At 56.4% G+C, this 19,436-nt stretch overlaps 3 protein-coding genes across 6 annotated transcripts; 2 read left to right on the forward strand and 1 right to left on the reverse strand.

Annotated features, from left to right (window-relative positions):
* The first annotated feature begins 7,264 nt into the window (after positions 1-7,264).
* Positions 7,265-9,750, forward strand: SCGB1C1 (secretoglobin family 1C member 1). Its single transcript, XM_082340967.1, has one exon. It carries the CDS (start codon positions 7,455-7,457, stop codon positions 7,677-7,679), a length of 225 nt encoding a protein of 74 aa, XP_082197093.1. The 5' UTR covers positions 7,265-7,454; the 3' UTR covers positions 7,680-9,750.
* Positions 9,751-9,762: 12 nt separating this feature from the next.
* CIMAP1A (ciliary microtubule associated protein 1A) lies at positions 9,763-12,509 on the forward strand (the record flags this gene model as incomplete). Of its 2 annotated transcripts, XM_082340965.1 has the most annotated exons (6): positions 9,763-9,886; positions 10,068-10,268; positions 10,738-10,839; positions 10,983-11,104; positions 11,916-12,056; positions 12,420-12,509. In XM_082340965.1, the coding sequence occupies exons 1-6, from the start codon at positions 9,778-9,780 to the stop codon at positions 12,507-12,509; spliced, it is 765 nt and encodes a 254-aa protein (XP_082197091.1). In that variant the 5' UTR covers positions 9,763-9,777. The 2 variants fall into 2 exon arrangements, with proteins under 2 accessions (XP_082197091.1, XP_082197092.1); XM_082340966.1 differs by lacking the exon at positions 11,916-12,056.
* A 1,458-nt stretch (positions 12,510-13,967) lies between these two features.
* Positions 13,968-19,435, reverse strand: BET1L (Bet1 golgi vesicular membrane trafficking protein like). 3 transcript variants are annotated; one of them, XM_082341712.1, is made up of 4 exons: positions 19,065-19,435; positions 16,840-16,931; positions 16,542-16,598; positions 13,968-16,413 (listed from the first exon to the last, which is right to left on the reverse strand). In XM_082341712.1, exons 1-4 carry the CDS (start codon positions 19,093-19,095, stop codon positions 16,246-16,248), a joined length of 348 nt encoding a protein of 115 aa, XP_082197838.1. In that variant the 5' UTR covers positions 19,096-19,435; the 3' UTR covers positions 13,968-16,245. The 3 variants fall into 3 exon arrangements, with proteins under 3 accessions (XP_082197838.1, XP_082197839.1, XP_082197840.1); XM_082341713.1 differs by having other exon boundaries at positions 18,101-19,435; XM_082341714.1 differs by lacking the exon at positions 19,065-19,435 and adding an exon at positions 17,633-18,081.
* Between the last annotated feature and the right edge of the window lies 1 nt (position 19,436).

The raw sequence follows: 19,436 nt of genomic DNA on the forward strand, positions 1-19,436 counted from the left end.
CTGGGGGCTGGCAGACTAAGGAACCAAGTCTTACATCACGTCTACTTAGTATCCTGCGTGTCAGGGCCATGCTGGACCTGGGGCTGCCCAGACAGAGTGGGGCCTGCATCACCCTTCCCAGGAGGGAGGGTGGAGGGAAACCCTGCATGACCTCTGAGGCCCTAAGAACCCTTGACTAAGGCTGAGCTCAATTTGAAACAGTGGGTGACCAGAGCAGACATTTCATTCATCTATCAATGAGAATCCAGCACTGGAGGAGCAGAAAACAATGGCCTCGCTCAACCTTGACGCTAATCCTGACACAGACCCTAACCCTAAACTCTGATCCTGACCCTAAGCCCTGACCTAACCTTAGCCTAACCCGTACCCTAAACCTGTACCTTACCCTAACCCATGCTCTACCCGCATCCCTACCTGTACCCCAATTCTCACCCATACCCTAACACCCACTCTAACACAGAACCCTAACACCCTGAGACCAAAACCATAAACCTTAACCAATAAGCAAAACCATAACCATAACCAAACCATAAAATATATTCATTAACCATACCCATAAATAACTCATTAACCATAAAATTTAAACCATAACAGCAACCATAAACCATACACAGCCCCAACCCTCACACCAGCCCCAGCCCTAATGCTAACCCTCCAAACCACTTACACCAAGCCAAGTCTAATCAGATTATACAAATACATCTCGAAAAAGAAAACTGGGGAATTCTCGGGTGGCCCAGTGGGTAGGACTCTGTGCTTTCACTGCCAAGGGCTCGGGTTCGATCCCTGACTGGGGAACTAAGATCCCACAAGCCATGGGACGTGGCCAAAATAAATAAATAATTAAAATGAAATAAAACCACTATTTTAAAAAAGATTTTAAAAATAAAGGAAAAAAAACAAGAAAACTACCCCAGTACAACTTATAAATATGAATGTAAAAATCGATCACACAATGATAGCAACATGAAACCAACAGAACTTTAAATGGATAATGCCATAAGCAAGTATCTCTACACCAGGAATTTCAGGTTGCTCAACATATGAAAAGTAAGCAATGTATTCAACCACAATAATGGTGTGAAGTAAAAACACATAATCATATCAATTAATGCAAAAAATCTACAATGAAAATCCAGTCTTATTTCATGAAAAACACTCAAGAAAGCAGGAATAAAAGGAAATTTGCTCAATATGGAAAAGAGTAGTACAAAAAGCCACAGCAAACATCATGCTCAACGTTAAAGACTGAAAGATTTACTCCTGAAATCAGGAACAGGGCCAGGAAGCTGGCCTTCATCACCGTTACTCAATAGTGTACTGGAAGTTCTACCCAGAATCTTGAGGAAAGAAATAAAAGGCATCCATGGGTGAATGGAAAAATTAAAACCGTGTCTCTTCACAGAACATAGGTCACATCATCTTATATATAAAACTACCTATAATCAGCCAAGAAATTATTTGAGCTAATCAACTAATTAATAAGCAAAGTTATAGAACAAAATATCAATTCATGAAAATCTATCTTATATGCATACGCTGGCAAAAAATAATCTGAAAAAGAATTTATGAGAACAATTCCATTTTTAATAATGTCAACATCAATATTTAGGAGTATATTTAATCAAGGTACAAGACTTGTTTTTATGTATGTAAAGTTGTATGTTTGAAATTACTGGAAAGTCAATTACTTTTCAAAACATCATGTATGTCAACAGCATGCCAGAAAAGCAGAGAAAACATCAAGCTTCCATACAGAAGCCAAGCCTTACCCAGATCCAGTTCACCCAAAGTCCACATGTCATTTAGAGGCACTGTGGGAAGGTTATATTAGGAGCCGCGGTCCTCCGTGTTGTGGACGACCTGGATATGGTAGAAACAGTGGGATTTTTCAATTCCAATTTTCCATTTCATTCCACAAAAAAACTATTAGAACTAATAAATAAATTCAGTAAAGTTGCAAAATCAATACACAGAAATCAGTTGCCTTTCTAAACACTAATAATCAACCATCAGAAAGAGAAAGAAAGCAACCCTATTTACAACTGCATCAAAAAGAACAAAATACCTGGGAATAAAGTCAACCAAGGAGGTGAAAGACCTGCACACTGAAAACTTTAAGACATTGATGAAGACATTGAAAAACACACCAATAAATGGAAAGATATCCTGTTCTCATGGAATGGAACAATTACTATTGTTAAAATATCCATGCTACCCAAAGCAGTGGACACAGTGAATGCAATCCCTCCCAAAATTCCATGGTATTTGCCCCCAAGATAGAGCAAATCCTCCTAATATCTGTGTGGAACCACAAAGGACCCCAAATAGCCAAAGAAACCCTGAAAAAAGAGCACGGGCTGGAGGCATCTCTCTCCCTGACTTCACACTACATTACGAAGCTACAGTCACCAAAACAGCGTGGAATTGGCACAAAAACAGGCACACGGACCAGAGCAACAGAATAGAGAGCCCAGAAATAAACCCACAGGTGTGTGGTCAGTTAACTCACAAGAAAGGAGCCAAGAACATACGCCAGGGAAAGGACAGTCCCCTCAATAAACGGTGCTGGGAAAACTGGACGCCACACACCAAAGAACACTGCACTCTGTCTACACCACATACACAAACTGGCTAAAACCCACAATTTTCCGTTTTCCGATTTGATAGTTACCCAGGGGAGGAGTCCTGCTAAGAGAATTTGACTACCGAATGAACTCTGTGTTTCTGCAAGAAAAGCAGCCATTTTCAGTCCTGGCTCATTAACAAGGTGAATCAGACAGTCTGACATACTGATTTGTCTGAAATCTTCAGTATTTAATAACCTTAGTATTTCTGTCCCAGAACGGAATGTCACATATTTTCATGAGGGCACCTAAGGTCATAGGGCACAAATAAATGTTCAAAAACTAGAAGAGCAGAGCCTTTGCAGATTGCGGTGATGAGTTCCATAATTTAACAAATGTGATCTTGGTATTTGCACGTCTCTGAAATTTAGAACCAAACACATTATGAATTGATAGAACCTGGTGGGGTTTTTTCTAAGAACATTTTGACTGTAATTTTCCATCAAAACAAGATCCATGCCTAGAACGTTAATGAATGCAGAATCTATTTGTCCCTCCCCGTTAGCCAAATGCAACCTGAACACAGAAGGCTGGGAGCCCCCTGGGGCTCAGGGTGAGATAAAGCCGAGGGGAGAGTGGCCTGAGGAGCCAAGGGGCAGCCTGCAGCGCTAGTGCTAAGGGAGCGGCTTTGGCTGTGCTGTGCTCTGCTTACAGATGGGTGGTGTTATAGCGTGAGTAAATGCTGATGAAGTTACCGAGTCCAAGCTCTCTCTGCTCGCCGCACCACAGGCCAGTAAATCGGAGACGAGACGTTGAGGCAAGGAGTATGACATTCGGAAAGCCTGCAGACGGAGAAGATGGCGGACTGGGGTGCCCAAAAACCGTCTTATTAGGGATCTGGGTGCCACTTTCTTTTATAGAATCAGAGAGGGAGAGGCGGTGAGGAAGTAAAGTAAAAAGGGCTATCAGTCTTGCAAAACGTCTCCTGGAATGGCCAGCCTCGGTGAGGGGATGTGTTACTTTCTTCTTTCTTGCAGCCATTCACAGGTTGGCAGGGTCAGATTGTCTCCCTGTGAGCTGAACAGAGGCACTTTAACATTCAGGCAGAGGGTTCCCTGAGGCAGGCCATTATGTATGATTATAATAACAAAAGCAACGAAAAGCAAAGGTTAACGTCAAAGAAACAGATCCAACATGGAGTCAAAATTGGCTCTTCCCTGTTACACTGAGAATGATGCAGTAGAGATAAAAACATGATACTGCAGAAAGAGATGACAAAGCCTTCATGTGGGGAGAAGTAATAGAGGAGGGTTGCCATTGGTATGCGTGAAGACAGGTCCTCTCTGGCAACAGGAAGAAACACAAACCTGGAAATGAAGGCAGGTTGATAGATTTGGTGATAAGACTATGTGTAGTTTTTTTCTGACCTATTCAGTTTCTCAGTGAAATTAAGAGCTGAGGCTCAGAGGGTAAGACAGGAGGGGCAGTGTGACAATAGCCATCTCAAAGTATGGGAGGACACCCATCCTGGGAATCTAGAAGTCATGGGCAGCACTAAGGCCCCACCCAAGGCGAGGTCTTGACATGAGGTCAGCACACCCTGCTGAGTGGGCAAGTGGAGAGGGAGAGGGTGGGACGGGAAGGGGGTTTGACTGTGAGCCAGGGAATGTTCATAACCGTGGTGCAGTAGATCCAGGCCAGCTAGACTGGATGTGTGCAGGACTGTGACGGTTGGCCAGAGCAGTTCCTGAGTAACTGCTGGGCACCAGAGGCAGCGAGCTGAGGGACAGGACATGGCCAGAGGCAGGGGCACCTGAAATAGAAATTGAGCAGGGAGTGCAGTTATTGGTATTGCAAAGACCAGGGGATAACCTTGACAGTGACTGACTGAAGCGGGTGGAGGGCAACACCACAGGAGGGGAGGAGGCCAGGGGAACAAAGGTCAAGGTGTGGGATGGGTTAGGCATGTGCATAGCAAAGTCACCAAGAATGGTACCCGGAGGAGTGAGCAGAGCAAGACAGGATTGAGAGGCTCAAATCCTCAGCAACTGGGAGAGATGGTTGGGGATTCCGTAACTGACAATGCCTGCGAAGGGCTGCAGGAGCAACGTTCAACAGCATGTGATTCCAGGGGGCTGGCGTTTGGGGAAAAAGAAAAACCGCAATCCAAATGTAGTAAAGGAGGGCACCTAGCCCACCTCCAGTCGGGGCAGCTGTTTTGTTGCGGGAGGGGGCGGCAGATCACGCTCAGTGACTGAGACTGTCTTTGCCAATAGTTTATTCAACACAGGTTCACGGCGGGAGTTACAATAATTGCTCAAGCCAATAGCATACAGGATAATATCTCTTTATAATAAGCCAATAAAGAAATAACATAATCCAAACAAACGACAGATTAATTACACTGTTGTCCCACACAAGGGGAGATGACAGGAATAAAGTCCACATTTAGTCGAGGTGAGATTCTCGAGAGATTCGGCTTAACCAACCAGGAGCCGGCATCCAGTGTCCTGTTGCTAGGGAGTGACCCTGACACAGCTCACTTCATTCTTAAATCAAAACAACTTTTCTTCCCAAAAAAACTGTTTTTGGTCTTTGTCATAAGCAGGTGGATTAAAACAACTTCACTCAAGTCATTAAAAAGTGCATTTGAAATCATATCAAACCAATACACAGCACTCTGCAGACTGGGAGAAAAGTGCAGAGGAAGGGGAATAAATGCTGGGCGGACGGTCTCCACTGGGGCCGGAGGGATTCAGAAGGGCAAATATCCAGGCCCTGCCCCCGGGACCCTGCTTCCATGGGTCTGGACTATGTCACAGCCCAGGGACAGCACCTTTAAACAACTCTCCAGGTGACCCAGCAAGCAGCCAGAGGACCACTAAGTTAAAGAAGATGATGGGTCCATCAAAGCACAATCAGAGCAAGGCCTGTCCCACTGACCAGAACCCCTTGGGCCTTTGGGGACGGGGAGGGGCTCAAATTTGCCGGAAGCAGTCTCACCCATGAAGCCACATTGTTTTGTTACAGATGACCTCAATACAAGTTATTTCTCCTATGTTCTTGGAATTATGAGTATAAGTAAGTTGTATCATCCATGGATTTCATTACATGCTAGCAAAGGGGACTACAGACTATTTGTTATAAACAGACGCCCAAGTGGATGAGAAGCTCCGAGTGCCCAGAGGACACAGGACAAGGGTCTGGGGTCTGTGATGGACTCGGGGGCAGCTGGGGGCAAGTGAGGGGCAGGGTGACAAGCAGAGGCCGCGTAACCAATCCGGACAAGGTTGATCTGGAGATGTCAGTACTGAATGAGGAGCCCCCGGGGGCCAGGCAGGGCCTGAAACCCTGGATCCTCACAGGGACCCTGTGGCGAGTGGGCCTGTCCTGCAGGATGCCATTGGCCACCAGGTGGCAGCATGGGACAGGTGAAGAGGGCCCATGACGCAAGGGCCCGGACTGCAGCACTGCTCTGGGGGCGGTCTGGTTATGGGCCCAGGTGCTGCAGCCCTCTTCCTCCATCATAGCACTGGACTGCCTCCCCCAGATCCTAGACTTTCCCCAGGCTGGATGACCACAGAAGGAAGCTGAGTCAGACCGCAGCCCCTCCTCACTTCGTGCAAGTGACCGGGTAATCCCACCAGGTCCCAGAGACGGCCCAGCTCCTCGCCCCTCAGTCACTCTCGGGCCCACCCTCCATCCCCTGGAGGCTGCTGCCCACTTCGGGCCTTCCGTGGCCCTGGGCCCACCTCCTACCGCCCAGATCTGCAGACGCCAGGAAGTCCCCCACCCCTGCCCCAGGGGAGACCTCCAGGCTGTCTCGGGGATCAGAGCCCAGCGCTGGCCCACAAAGCACGCTGAGTGGAGGGGGGATTCCTACCCCAAAAGAAAGGCCTGGGCCTCGCCCAAGAGCCGGGCCCTCTCAGCCACAGCCAAGCGAGGCCAGAGGCCCTCAGCATCCCCAGGCACACCACCCTTCCTTGCTGACCAGGCTCACGTCGCCCCCTAGCCTCTGTCCACTCGCCCCAAACGTCTGCCAAGCACCCCTCGCACAGCACCCCAGGCCCCTTGCTGCCTGGCACCCGCTGCAGGGCAGGGGGAGAGGACACACCCTCGGCTGCCGTGGCCGGGTCCTGATGCGCAGGTCGGACCCGCCCCCAGGACAGGTGCCTGGGAGGCATAAAGCAGGCCACGGCAGCTCCTGAGGAACCTCCGCTTCCGCCGCGAAGGGCAGCAGCACCCTCCTGCTACTGGCACTCACCCTGCTCTGCACCTGTGCTGAGTCTGTGCACTGACAGGTGCTCCCAGCACATTCGGGGGGCTGGTGTCGGGGGGAAACGGGCGGGAACATGGGAAGCTAGAAATCCAGGCACTGGGCCCAGCGGTGATTGGCGCCCACCTTCCCGGGCACCCCAACCCACCTCCATCACAGAACAGAGACGTGGGCAATGACCCTGGTGCCCTCGGCGACCCCAGTCCCCAGGAAACCCTACCCCAACCCCAGCCCAGCTCAACCTCTCTCCGAGCCCCTGTGTCACCACCAATCGCAATGTCACCAACCCAGCCCAGCCCAGGCTGACCCTGACCCCGATCCAAGCTCCAGGTCAGCCAACCTCACACGGAGGGGAAATTCCCACTGAGTCAGAGGCTTGGCTTTCCTTCCTCAGTGACGCTAGGGAACCCAGGGCGGAAAGAGGCAGCTGACGCTAGGGTGACGGGAGGGGTCTGCGGGCAGGTGGAGCTGGGGGGATGTTTTGGAGGAAGATCTGGGGCAGGTGAGGTGGACATTGATGGGGAAAGTCTGGAGGCGGCTGCGGTTAGAGGTGGGAGGTCTGCGGGTGGAGCCCTGGCCTGGCCTCATCTCACCCCAACGCAGGGCTGGCCATGGGGGAGGACCACAACGAGTCTTTCATCGACTTCCTGCAAACGCTGCTGGTGGGGTCCGCAGAGGAGCTCTATGAGGGGCCCCTGGGCAAGTACGACGTCAGCGCAGATGCCAAGGCAGCGGTGACCGAGCTCAAGTCCTGCATAGATGGCCTGCAGCCCATGCACAAGGCGGAGCTGGTCAAGCTGCCGGTACCGTGGCCAGGGGGGCACCCCATTCCCTAAAGGCCTGCAGCCCTAGCAGCCCCCACAGTCCTACCCCTCAGGCCCTCCACCAAATGCCACAGCCCCTCATCACCCACCCAGTGCAGCAACCCCGTACCCCAGCACCCCACAGACACCCTGACCTGCCTCAGCCAGCAGGCGTGGGCATCCCAGACCTCACTGCCTGCAGAGCAGCCCTCAGCCGCCCCCCACATGCACATACATGCATCCGCACACGCTCACACCTGACACACACACGAATGCAAACACACATGCGCACACCCCGCTTCCCCAGCTGCTGGGAGGGGCCTGGCGGCAATGTGCCAGAGCCCACCATCCCCCCAGAGGCTGGCCTGGGCCTGCTTGCCTGATGGAGCTGTGGCTCTCTAGTTACTGATCACCGGGCACGGGAACCCCAGGCCTCTTGGCCCACACGTGTCTGCCTTCCAGGGGCAAGCCCTGGGCAGTCAGGACGATGCCTAGTGGACCCCAGATGTGGCTCCAAGCAGCCGGAGGACCAGCCGCACAAGCAACCATGACGACGACACCCCTACCACTTCCCTATGCATGAATTTATCCTCAAGCCATCCAGTCAATAAAGCCCCCTGCGGCTCAGGCTCTGGCTCCTGTCTCTCCCCAGCCTCAGGCACACAACTACAGGCGCACACATAGGGTCATGTGAGCCGAGCACACACGTATAAGTAACCCCACATAGAGGGCAGACCCACCAACGGAATCCAGGCAGACGCCCTTGTAGGCAGGCGGACAAAGCAAGACAGACAGGTAGGCAAGACATGTGGATGCAGGGGGGCATCAGGACACAAGAAGGCCTGCGGAGGCAGAGGCTGGGGGCAGGGGCTCAGAGCGGGGAGGGGCAAAGAGCCCCCAGAGAGAGGAAGTGGCCAGGGCTGGCGGAAGGGGCTGGGTGCGGGTGCTCATCATCTTGAGACAATAAATGTGCACAATATACACATGACACGGGTCCAGGGGATTGAGAAGTCACCCAAGGAAAGAGACGGAGCCCCGGCCGGAGCCCCAAGAAGAACATGCTAATGAGGACACTCAGGGTCCGACGGGTGGGCACAGCCAGCATGGCGCAGGAGGGAGAGCAGGGTCGGGGAAAGGTCCCTCAGGAGAGCAGCAGCTTCCGATGCCAACTGCTGCCCCCACCCCAAACCAGAGCAGACCCTACTGCTCCCTGGATCCCGTGATCCCCAACAGCCAGAACCTTCTTGTGCCTCAGTTTCGCCAGCTCAGTCCTTCCCCGGGGGCAGGACTGAGGAGGTTCAGCCCTGCCCCTAAGGACCTTACTCCTTGGCCACTCTGGCTCTGGGCCCCATGGCCTCACTGTCCTAGCCCAGGACCTGGCTGTCCCCTTCCTGCCCTCTGCACCTCTGGCCTGCACCCTGCAACGAGGAGCAAAGTCCCGGGTCCCGAGCCAGGCACGGTGGGGAGGGTGGGTCCCACGGGCTGAGGTCATTGTCTCCATCACACAGACAGTGATCTAGAACCCACCACCCCACAGAGCCACATTCTAGAACTCAGGAGCCGGGACCCTTCCCCAATTCTCGAAGCCCCCAGGGGGAGAGGAGAGAGAGGGAGAGGCCTTCCTCCCCATGCTCCTTTTCTGGAACTCCCTGGCACCGAGGCCGGTGCGCCGGGATCGCCTCTGAGAAGGCTCGGTCCGTAGGTTGCTCTGAGCAGTGCTCCTGGACTAAGGAGGTGAGGGCCCCTCTAGAGCGGACCCCTCCCCACCCCACGGCACAGTCTCATCCAAGAAGCTGCCCACCTTTGCCCACTGCTCCTTGCCCAGTCATGCCCAGGGTCCTCTGAGCAGGAAGAACCTGCGCAGACCCCCTTAGAGCCGTTGCGGGTGGTCCATGAGCGCTGAAGGAGACGCTCTCACGGGCTTGCCCACAGGCTCTGATGCTCCTCCGCTCAGCGGATTGGTGCGGCAGAATCTCCCGCTGCTCTTAAGTCTGGGCCTCAGCTCGAGACCCCACTGAGGAGGCTGCGGCCTGCAGTTCTGCCCCTCAGTGGGGGCAAAGGCAGTGCTGGGGGTGGAGGGCCCAGGCCTCCTGGCACCTGGTCACCCTCCCATCCATGGACAGAGCCAGTCATGGCGCAGGAGGTATGGGTGGGCACCTGGAGGCCCCATCGCCCCCGGGGACCCATCATGGCCCTCTACAGCAGCCCTGGACCCAAGTACCTGATTCCACCCACCACAGGTAAGCGCTTGGGAGCCTGGGAGGGGGCAGTGCGGGGGCAGGAGCCAGGTCTGGGGTGGGCCCAGGGACGGCCAGGGCTCATCCCTGACTCCCAGCCCATCAACCCCTCTGGGGTCAATGGGGGGTCGGGGGGAGAAGGGCAGGGTCTGGCTCCAAGCTGCTCAGAGCCCCTGCCCCACAGGCTTTGTGAAGCACACGCCCAACAAGCTGCGTGCACCGGCCTACAGCTTCCATGGGGCCCCCATGCTCCTGGCAGAGAACTGCTCCCCGGGGCCCCGCTACAGCGTGAACCCCAAGATACTGAGGACTGGCAAGGACCTCGGCCCCGCCTACTCCATCCTGGGGCGCTACTGCACTAAGACCACGCTGACCCCCGGCCCTGGTGAGGGACTCTGGCCTGCCGCAGCCCCACCCAACCCTGCTGGTGGCCACTGCAGGCCTGGCGGGGCCAGGGTGTGAGGGGTACAGCCGTCCTCACCCTCCTGACCCACCTTTCTCCTCATGAAGGGGTACCATCAGGCCTGGAGGTGGAGCTGTGACCCCAGTGCAGCCTCTGAGACCCTAGTGCCCTACTCTGACCTGGGCCTTCCTTGGCCGAAGTCACCGCACCAGGCCCAAGTCAGACTTGCCCTCCTTCTCAAAGCAGCCCCTGCCTCCCCCCACCCCTGCAGCCAGCATTTCCATCGTGGACACCCCTGCGCAATCCCAGTCGCCACTCACTGGGGCCCAGAGGCCCCACGCCTGCAACGTCGGGGGTCTTCCTAGAACTGCCTGAGCAGGGCCGGGCATCTGTTTGGATCTGTTGGATGGTCTGCTCCCAGCACCCACACCATTCCTCCCCCCACCCCCAGGCGACTACTTTCCAGAGAAATCTACCAAGCATGTGTTCGACTTGGCGCCCAGCCACTCCATTTCTGCCCGAACCAAGACCTTCCGAGTGGACAGCACCCCAGGTCCGCCGCAGCCCCGATGGCCCGTGGCTGACCGGGTCGAGGATCCCGGGCAGGGCGGGTGAGGGGGGCTGGCCTGATGGGGGTGGAGACTCTGGGCACAGGATTCCGTCCAGCCTGAGACTCGGTGCTTGTGCCCCCCACAGGCCCCGCTGCCTACATGCTGCCCGTGGTGATGGGGCCTCACACTGTCGGCAAGGCCTCCCAGCCCGCCTTCTCCATCAAGGGCCGCAGCAAGCTGGGCAGCTTCAGCGACGACCTGTACAAGGCAAGGGTCGCCCGGCTGGGGCAGAGCACTGCTTAGCCCCTAGAGAGATGGCCCATCGGGCCCCTTCCCCCAGAACCTAGGACCCACCAGCCTGATCCCCATCCTCCCGAAGCCCCTCAGCTCCTTCATCCTCTCGGAGCCTGCCACACGTCTGTCCCCCCCGCCACTGGCCTACATCCCAGAGGTGAGGAGGGGCAGACAGTGGACGAGGACGCAGAGGCTGAGCCTCGGCATGGAGACTGATGGTGCTGAGGAGAGGCGGACAGGGACGGCTGTGTGGGGTGCTGCTTGAAGGGCGAGGGGCAGTCTGAGATGGGGTGGCATGCAGGAGGAAGCTGAGGAGAGGAGAAAAATAAGCTGGGACGTATTTTGGGGAGGAGGGTTCTGGCTGCAGAAACAGCCAGTGCAAAGGCCCTGAGGTGCTTGTGTACCCGGGGGCTTGGGGAGCCTGGGGAGACTGGCAAGGTGGCATCACAGCACCGCTGACCTCACCAGCCCAAGGTCCTTGAGTCCCCAACTGGGAAGAGTCCTCTCTCACACTCATGGAAGGGACAAGTCTGGGGCTGGCACAGACTGGGGTGTCATTGCCACAGCGAGGCTGAAGGGAAGGTGACATCCCACATAGAGAAGGGCCCCACAGCACTGGGGTACTGTCACATGGTGTGGCCATCGTTTGGAGACAGAAGAGTCCCCTGACACACAGACACACAGTGACTTGGGGCCTGAAACCCACTGTCTGATGCCGGCCCCTGCCCTCTGGGGTCGCACGCCCTGGCAGGCCGAGCCTGTCTGAACCTCTTTCACCTCCCAGACCCCAGGTCCCGCAGCCTACCGCCAGACCAACGTCCAGGTGACTAAGTTCAAGGCTCCACAGTACACCATGGCTGCCCGAGTGGAGCCCCCGGGGGACAAGACCCTCAAGCCAGGACCAGGAGCCCACAGCCCTGAGAAGGTCTGGCAAGAGCACAGCCCGGAGGGGTGGGGTGGGGACGGGCGGGGTGACACGACACGGCTGCAGGGGTCAGGCGGGGGCGGGCCTGTTAGCCTGCAAGGGTCGCGGGGGCCAGGCAGCACCAGAACACTGTGCATTCCGCACCAGCCTTGCCCAGTCGGCGGGCTCCCCAGACACTGGTGACGGCGAGTGCTGCTGAGTGCCACCACATGCCAGGCTCCGTGGCCAAGCCTGGCAGTGTGGACCTCCTGCTGGTCACCGTGGCCCGGGGCTTAGGGGGTACAGCAGCCCCGGCCCCAGTGAGGGCAGAGCCTGCGGGGTGGGGGCAGGGGTGCCGACTCCTCACAGCCTCTCCTCTCCCAGGTGACAGTGACCAAGCCCTGCGCCCCCATCGTCACCTTTGGCATCAAACATTCTGACTACATGACACCTCTGGTGGTGGACGTGGAATAGCCCTGGCTCCGCCCCACCCGTCAGGCCAAGCCTCTGCACATCACGTGCCCCCAACAACAGATCCCCTGAGCTGAGGGCTTTGGGCGGCTCCTCTACCAGCTGGGCTGCAGCCGGCCTGGCCCTGCAGGACAGAGCATGCTTGCTTGGACAATTGTGACCAGCTATTTTTTCTATGCTTTCCCATTTGCTAAACGTGTTTCCTGCTGTGCCCAGATATACAATAAATCACGGATTCCGTTAGCAATGGTTTGCCGTGAGGGAGGATTAAGATTTTCCAGAAAGGGGCCCCCATAGGCGATCATGCCAGCCCACGTCGGGTCCCACCTTAGCTTCCAGGGCCTGGGGTCTGAGCAGAGAGGAGGGCTCAGGAGCACCGGACGCTGCTATGCCTGCCCTTCTGGTTCTGCCTTGAGCGCTGCCCTCCGCGTTTTGTTGCAGCCTCCAAAGACGGTCACCCCTGCATTCGTCCCCTCCCATGTGGTCCTCTCCTTGTGTGACTGACTCTCCCCTGCTGAGATGGGGTCTGTGTCCCTGCCCTGGAATCTAGAGTAGGGCCTGTGGCCGTCCTGAATAAAGTGATGCTACGTGACTTCTGAAGCCAGGCCGTGCAACATACAAAGAAAACAGCTTCTTCCTGGATGTCCCTACTCTCTTTGCTCGCCTTCACACGAGCCACCACGTTGTAAGGAAGCTCAGCACACGGCAACACGGTGAAGCCCGCTGGGCCCTCAGCTCACACCAGCGACGACCTACAGACGCGTGTGAGCCTTCTGCAGGTGGCAGCGCCAGCCTCTCGTCTCTGAAAGGAGGCCTTAACATCCTAGAGCAGAGACAACTGTCTCCGCTGTGCCCATCTCAAGTTCCAGCAGTAACCATGAGACGTAAACTATTACTGCAACTTTAAGTGACTACATTTGAAGGTGATCTGTTAAACATCAAAGGTAATACGGGAAGCATAAGATCTGGGCAGGGAAGTGGGTGTCTGAGCTGGAATGAAGAGGCGCATTTCCAGAGGGTGCCCTGGAGTCCAAGGCCAGCCTTGAGGAATGAAGTCTAACCTTCACCCTAGCCCTGGGCAGGCAGCCCTGTCACCCCGTGGGATTGCGGACTGCAGCTGTACAAAGCACAGTACAGCTGCTGACCCTCACTCAGCTGTGACCGTGTCAGGCTACTTATTCTAAATACCTCACGTTTATTCCTTTAATCCTGATGAGGTAATGCTATCATCTTCCCCATCTGAGTCACAGAAACTTGCACAAAGGAAGGTCCAGCGGCAGGAAGTGGCAAGCTCATGTCTGCCCGCCTGAGGGGATGAGTGAGGAGGGGAGAAGGGACCCAGGAGAAGGAAAGAAGCAGAGTCGAGACCATTGGTGCCCACGGCCAGTTTATGAACCAGAGTCAGTTCCAGACAAAACTATCTGAAGCCCCCAAGGAAATGAAAACACCAAAGGCTATGTGTTTACTTCATCACGAAGCTGTTTATTCCAAATTTTTATTGCTAAATGTCTTGTCCTTGAATTATGGGATAGAGCCTGGCAGTTCATCCTCACCTGGCACAGAGGGAGGCTCCAAGTCCTTCTGTTTTATGGTCTCCGGGATCAGCATCGGCAAACCCCACTTACCCACAGGATTAGGTGCTCAGTGTACAGGGCTGAGCAGGAGCGTGAAGGCCCCACAGGAAACCCTGCTGACACGGCGGCAGCAGGGCTGCCATGCTCCCTTCAGGAGTTCATCTAACACGATGAGAGTAAGAAGCAAGAAGGCAAACCAGAAAGAAACTAAAACCCAGACCCCCACATAGCTGGAAGGGCTGCAAAGAGCCGTGGAGGTGGAGAAGCGGGGAGGCACAGACAGAGACCTGAGGAGAGAACACAGCAACCGGTGTGCCACCCTGAATGCAAACTCTGAATTCCTGGTCTGCCTTGGCAAGACGAGGGGGCACGCCACCTAAAAGCACCTGGGGGGGGATGGTTGCCATGGCCGAGCCACGTTCTCAGGAAGCAAGGTTAGCAGGCCCAGAAAAGGTGGGGGCCACGGAGCTCAGGCCTGGGCGTATCTGCAGGGCCTGCGGCGACCAGATGGAGACACTGCACAGGCAGCAGCTATTGCGCTCGGTGACCAGAGGACAAGTCCCCGTGACAAGGTTCCATGTGAGGTGAGCAGGCGAAGCCAAAGCCGCAGTACACAGGACGGGGGGCGTCAAGGCAAGACCACAGAGGCCCGTGAAGGAACGTCCAGGAGAAGAGGGAAACAGCCAAGCCCCAGAGACTCGGAGACAAGTAAGGCAGTCTCACCGGGGGAGACACAAGCACACACGGCGGGGAGACAGCGCGCTCAGGTCACAGGCACAGCAGCAGGGAGAGGGCACCCGGGCTAGCGTGCGAGGAGCAGCCGGGCCTGCTGGGTGGAGAGCAAGGGGACGAGGAGCCGGAGCCGCAGTACCAGAGGCGAGGCGCCCAGGGCCCGAGACTAGCAACGTGGGGCGGCAGGAGCCGATCGGCCCCGGGCTGTGGCTGCCGTGTGGTCACGCACGGCAGGAGCGTGCGGGGAGGGGGACAGGGGGCCAACGGTCCTCAGGGAGTGAGCGGGGCCGACCAGGAAACCAGAAGGTCGGAACAAGGGCAGGGAAGGACACACGGCCGATGATTCGTTTTTTACAAGTGTTTTTTGTGATGACAAGGATACTGGGGTCTCAGTGGGGTAAGAAGCCACTGGTCTGGCTGGGCCTGTGGTTCAGTTCGAGGTTCGAGTGAGCAGGGGACTGACCAAGTGGGCGCTGAGGGCCCAGGGAGAGGTGGGCAGACACCGCAGTGGAAGGGCCGGGCTTGGTGGAAACTGCCCGCTGACCCTCAGAAACTGACCTACAGATCCTATGAAGAGTCCTTACTTGGAAGCCTCCTGTCTATACCCACAAAAGTCCCTCCTCACACCCTGCCTGACTCTGAAATGCCAGATGGACTTGTTTCTAGAGATCTGGTCTCCTGCAAATAGATCTCTGGTGCTGGATAGATCTTGAATCGTGAGAAAATATCACTTTCTGCACCTGGATACATGGCTGGGAGATCACCAGAATGCGAGCCCCATGCTTTCAGCGAAGGCTGCAGTTCCCTCCTCCATCCACAACCCCTGCCCTTCCCTGAGGGTCGGGCTTCAGCTGTGGGACTGGAAGGCAGGAAGCGGCCTCTCGGCAGGACCCTTGACTCTCACTGGTCCGCGGATTGCCAGCAGCTCTGGGCAGGAGCAACTGCCACCTCTGGGTTGAGAGCACTCGGTTGAAGGTGACAGCGATGATCTGAGGTTCACCGCCACACCCCCTTCCTGTGTCAGCTCCAGGCATCTCAAATACCAGACGTGGCCTTATCCAGACAAGAACAGCGTAGGAGAGCCTTGAGATGTTCAGAAACTCGAGGGCCGGGTAAGAGCTGCTGCTCACAGGTGGCCGTGTCCAGGATTCCCAGCTGCTCTGCTTGGACCTGACTCTGCTGGGGCTTCTAGCACCCAAGGTGGCAGAGGAAGTGGGCCTTGGCTACCCCATGAAGATGGGCCCCTTGCACACACGGGACCAGCTAACACAAGCTCACTGGGTCAGAGGCTCCCAGCCACACAGGAACAAGATTCCTAAGCCACAATCATCGTTTCAAAGGAGTATTCTGTCGTTAAGTCCTCTGGCCCAGGACGCCAGGCAGAGGCGGACCGTGCTTGCCCGAGGCACCGGCAGAAGCCAGCTCCCACTGGCTCACGTCCTTGCCCTCGACAGCAGGTAGGAGAGGATGAAGAAGACCACAATCAGGCCCATGGCCATACCACACAGAAGCTTCCGGTTGTCTCGCCCAGACCGCGCCATTGTGGAAAAGCGCTTCACGCTCCCCGTGAGGAGGCCCGTCACACTCGTGAAGTCCGTGTCCTGAGAAAGGAATCCCATCATCATCTCACAGGGGCGGCGACTGCACAACACACACACAGGTGGGGGCCCGCACAGCAGGTGGTGGGAAGCAGAGGCGACCGTGACACTCGCAAACCACAGACCCTTACCATGCCGTCCAGGTACTGGTTCTGGTCTTCCACGTCCCTATCAATGTCCAGAGCCAGCTGGTCAGAACACAGAAGAGGCAGGGTCAGGCCAGGGCAAACACAGTGTACAGCACCTGACCCCCAGCAAGACCAGCAGAGATCAGGAGATCCAAATGCCACCTGGGCCTCACACAGGTGAGTGTGCCACAGACGGGACAAGGACGACGGAACTACCTGAAACCCTTCCAGGTCTTCACCCTCCCTCTGACACCCCCTCCAGGACGCTAGGTGCAGGCAAAAGGAGAGGACCACCACTGACCGATTTGAGCCTGGTGACCTTGGAGGCCAAGCTGTCAGCCATCCGCTTGTTATCCCGGTCTAGAACCTCCTCCACAGCGCCGGGGCTCTGAGCTGCAAGAAAAGACAGAGGTGAGCATCCCCTGGACACCTGCACCTCAGCCCTTTGTGGCCTCAGGGCTCGCGCTCCAATCCCATCTGGCCCAGTCGGGTGTCCGGAGGTACTGGGCCCTCCTGAGTCTGTTGAGCAGGTCCCACCCTAACCCAGCATCCAGCACGTGGACTCCGCACACAAGACAGGCTGTAGAAACAAGTGTGCGTGAGCACAAGTCCTGCGTGCGCATCCGGGCTGGGACGCGTGGGCACCTCCAAAGGGCTCAGTCCAACCAGCACTTTCTGACCTTCCGTGACAGAACCCGCTCCATCCCTCCATGGATGCCACCAGCCACGTACACAGAACCTGTTCGCAGAGAAAACCAGTGAACTCTGGTAAAGCCTTAGGAAAGCCTTAGTAACAAAGCTTGAGACTGATCCCAAGAGCAGGGCCTAGGTCTGTTCACTTCTGCACCCCACACAGGGCCTTGTATGACACCCAGAGCATGGTGTTTGCTGAGACCTGGCCCACGACAGGGGCTGGGCCTGGTGATCTAAAATTACCATCCTATCAGGTGGGTGACAACTGCCTCCCCCAAAGTTCAGAGTGCACGTTTGCCTTGGCCCAGATGCCTCAATGAGACTTATCTAATAGGAGCACAGCCCTAAGAACCACGAATGTGTACAGACCCCAAAATTAGAGACGTTGGTGTCCTACCAACCCCTTGTATCCATTCATTCCTTAAAGGTCACAACAGCCCAGCGAAACAAGCATCAGCATTCCACTTGGCAGATGAGAAGAGGGGCTCCCAGGGGGCAAGTAGGGCACCCCGAGCCCGAGTCCCTACGCGGCCTGCTTGGGCCCTCTCATCACGCGCAGCCCCCACTCCGAGGGGGCTAGCCTCCGGGACCCGTCGACCAGGCGGCCCGGCCGAGGTCCCGGACAGAACCATCTCGCAGGGGTGGGGACTGCGGGCCTCCGGACCCCGCAGCTTCACGGAGCAGCTGGGCAGCAGCGCCCACAGGGCCCCAGGGACTCCTCCGCCGCCCCGCCCTGTCTCCGCCCGCCCGCAGGGTCTCCCCGACGAGGCCACCCAGCGGGGCGGGGGCAGGCAAAGGCGGCTCCTGCGGGCAGCGGCGTCGGTTCCGGCGGGCCCCGCCGCCATGCGCCTCGGCTCTCCCGCGCTCACCCCGAGCCCAGTCCGCCATCCCGTCCAGCTCCGACCCGGCGGTCTGTTGCCAGCTCGGCCACAACCTCCTCTGACGTGGCACACGGAAGTGGCTTCCGGTCCCGCCCCTTCCGCCTCAGGCCCTCCGACTTCCGGCCGAGGTCCAGGCCGCGGTTGTGCGGCAGTGGGAAGGAAAGGACCTGATGTTTCTTTCACAGCTTGGCTTGGGGGTGGGGCGAGCCCTTTGCTCTTGAGACCCCTGGGCGGTTAGTGTCTTTAGTGGCAATTAGGGTGCCGACAAACACTCCCGCAGCCATTCCCGCATAAGGCGGCTTCAGGTCCTAACTGTGAAGAGCTCACGGGCCCTTTCCCAGGCGAGAGAAGCTCCTCGCCGCGACCCTGCCCGGGTCCTGAGGCCCGACCCGGCCCGCCCCGGCTGCGGTGCGGCTAAGAAGCAGACTCGGTGCGAAGGCCGGCTCCAGTTACTGCCGGCGGGACAAAGTGGAGATCAGTGCCTAGAAAGTGCCTGGAACGAGCGAGCAGTGCAGAAGTCGCAGGGGTGAAGCACTCCGAAGAGAACAAGAATCCAGGAAGAGGAGTGGGAGCGTAAGGGGAGTGGGGACGGTAGGAGCCAGTGCTTCTTGACTTTGCACCCGGGCACTGACGAGGGGCCTGACACAAAGTAGATGCTCAACAAAGCCTTCTTGCCCAGTGGATGGACTGTAAGTTAACACCCAACGTAATGGAGCATTTGCTGTGTGTCATTTAGTCCTCCTGACGATCCACTGAAATGGGAACTTTTATCATCTCTGCTTTTCAAGTAGTAAACTGAGTCCAGGCCAGACCAGCAGGTGTGCCTGCTTAAACAGCAAGGAAGTCACCGCACATGACCAGGCTTTGCCTTCATCCTGACCTCCCCTCCCCACTCTCCCCTTCTCTCAGCCACAACAATGACGTTTCTATCTCCCACCACGGCCATTCCCACCTTTGCACTGGCCACTCCTTCTGCCTTCCATGACCTTCTTTCAGATCATTTCCTGGTTCACTTCTTACCAACCGGTCTCAGCAAAAATGGCACTTCTTCAGGTCTCCCTGCAGTCCATCAAGCCCGTTTTCTTATTCGATCACAGCACTATGCCTAAAGTCGTCTCGTTTGCCCGTTTTTCTTGGTCTTCACCTCTGGCACATAAGCTGCACGAAGGCAGGGACCTTTGGGTCCTGTTCACCCGCATCCCGGCTCCTCGCATGCAGTAGGCACTCAAAACGCCTGTTTAGAAACCAAGTGGTCCCGGGGTTGCAAAATCCTTTCCACCTCGTCTTTCTCCTGGACATCTCATTCGTTCTGTGCATCAAGAGG

This window comes from Balaenoptera borealis (assembly GCF_965194805.1).
Source record: "Balaenoptera borealis genome assembly, chromosome: 11".
Taxonomy (NCBI): domain Eukaryota; kingdom Metazoa; phylum Chordata; class Mammalia; order Artiodactyla; family Balaenopteridae; genus Balaenoptera; species Balaenoptera borealis.

Coding starts and splice junctions, on each gene's coding strand:
- BET1L (XM_082341712.1), bottom strand. CDS start 19,095: ATGGAAGGCAGAAGGAGTGGCCAGTGCAAAG. Junction 16,599..16,839: donor AGGTCACCAGGCTCAAATCG/GTCAGTGGTGGT, acceptor TGTTCTGACCAG/CTGGCTCTGGACATTGATAG. Junction 16,414..16,541: donor ACCAGTACCTGGACGGCATG/GTAAGGGTCTGT, acceptor TTCCTTTCTCAG/GACACGGACTTCACGAGTGT.
- SCGB1C1 (XM_082340967.1), top strand. CDS start 7,455: ATGGGGGAGGACCACAACGAGTCTTTCATCGACTTCCTGCAAACGCTG.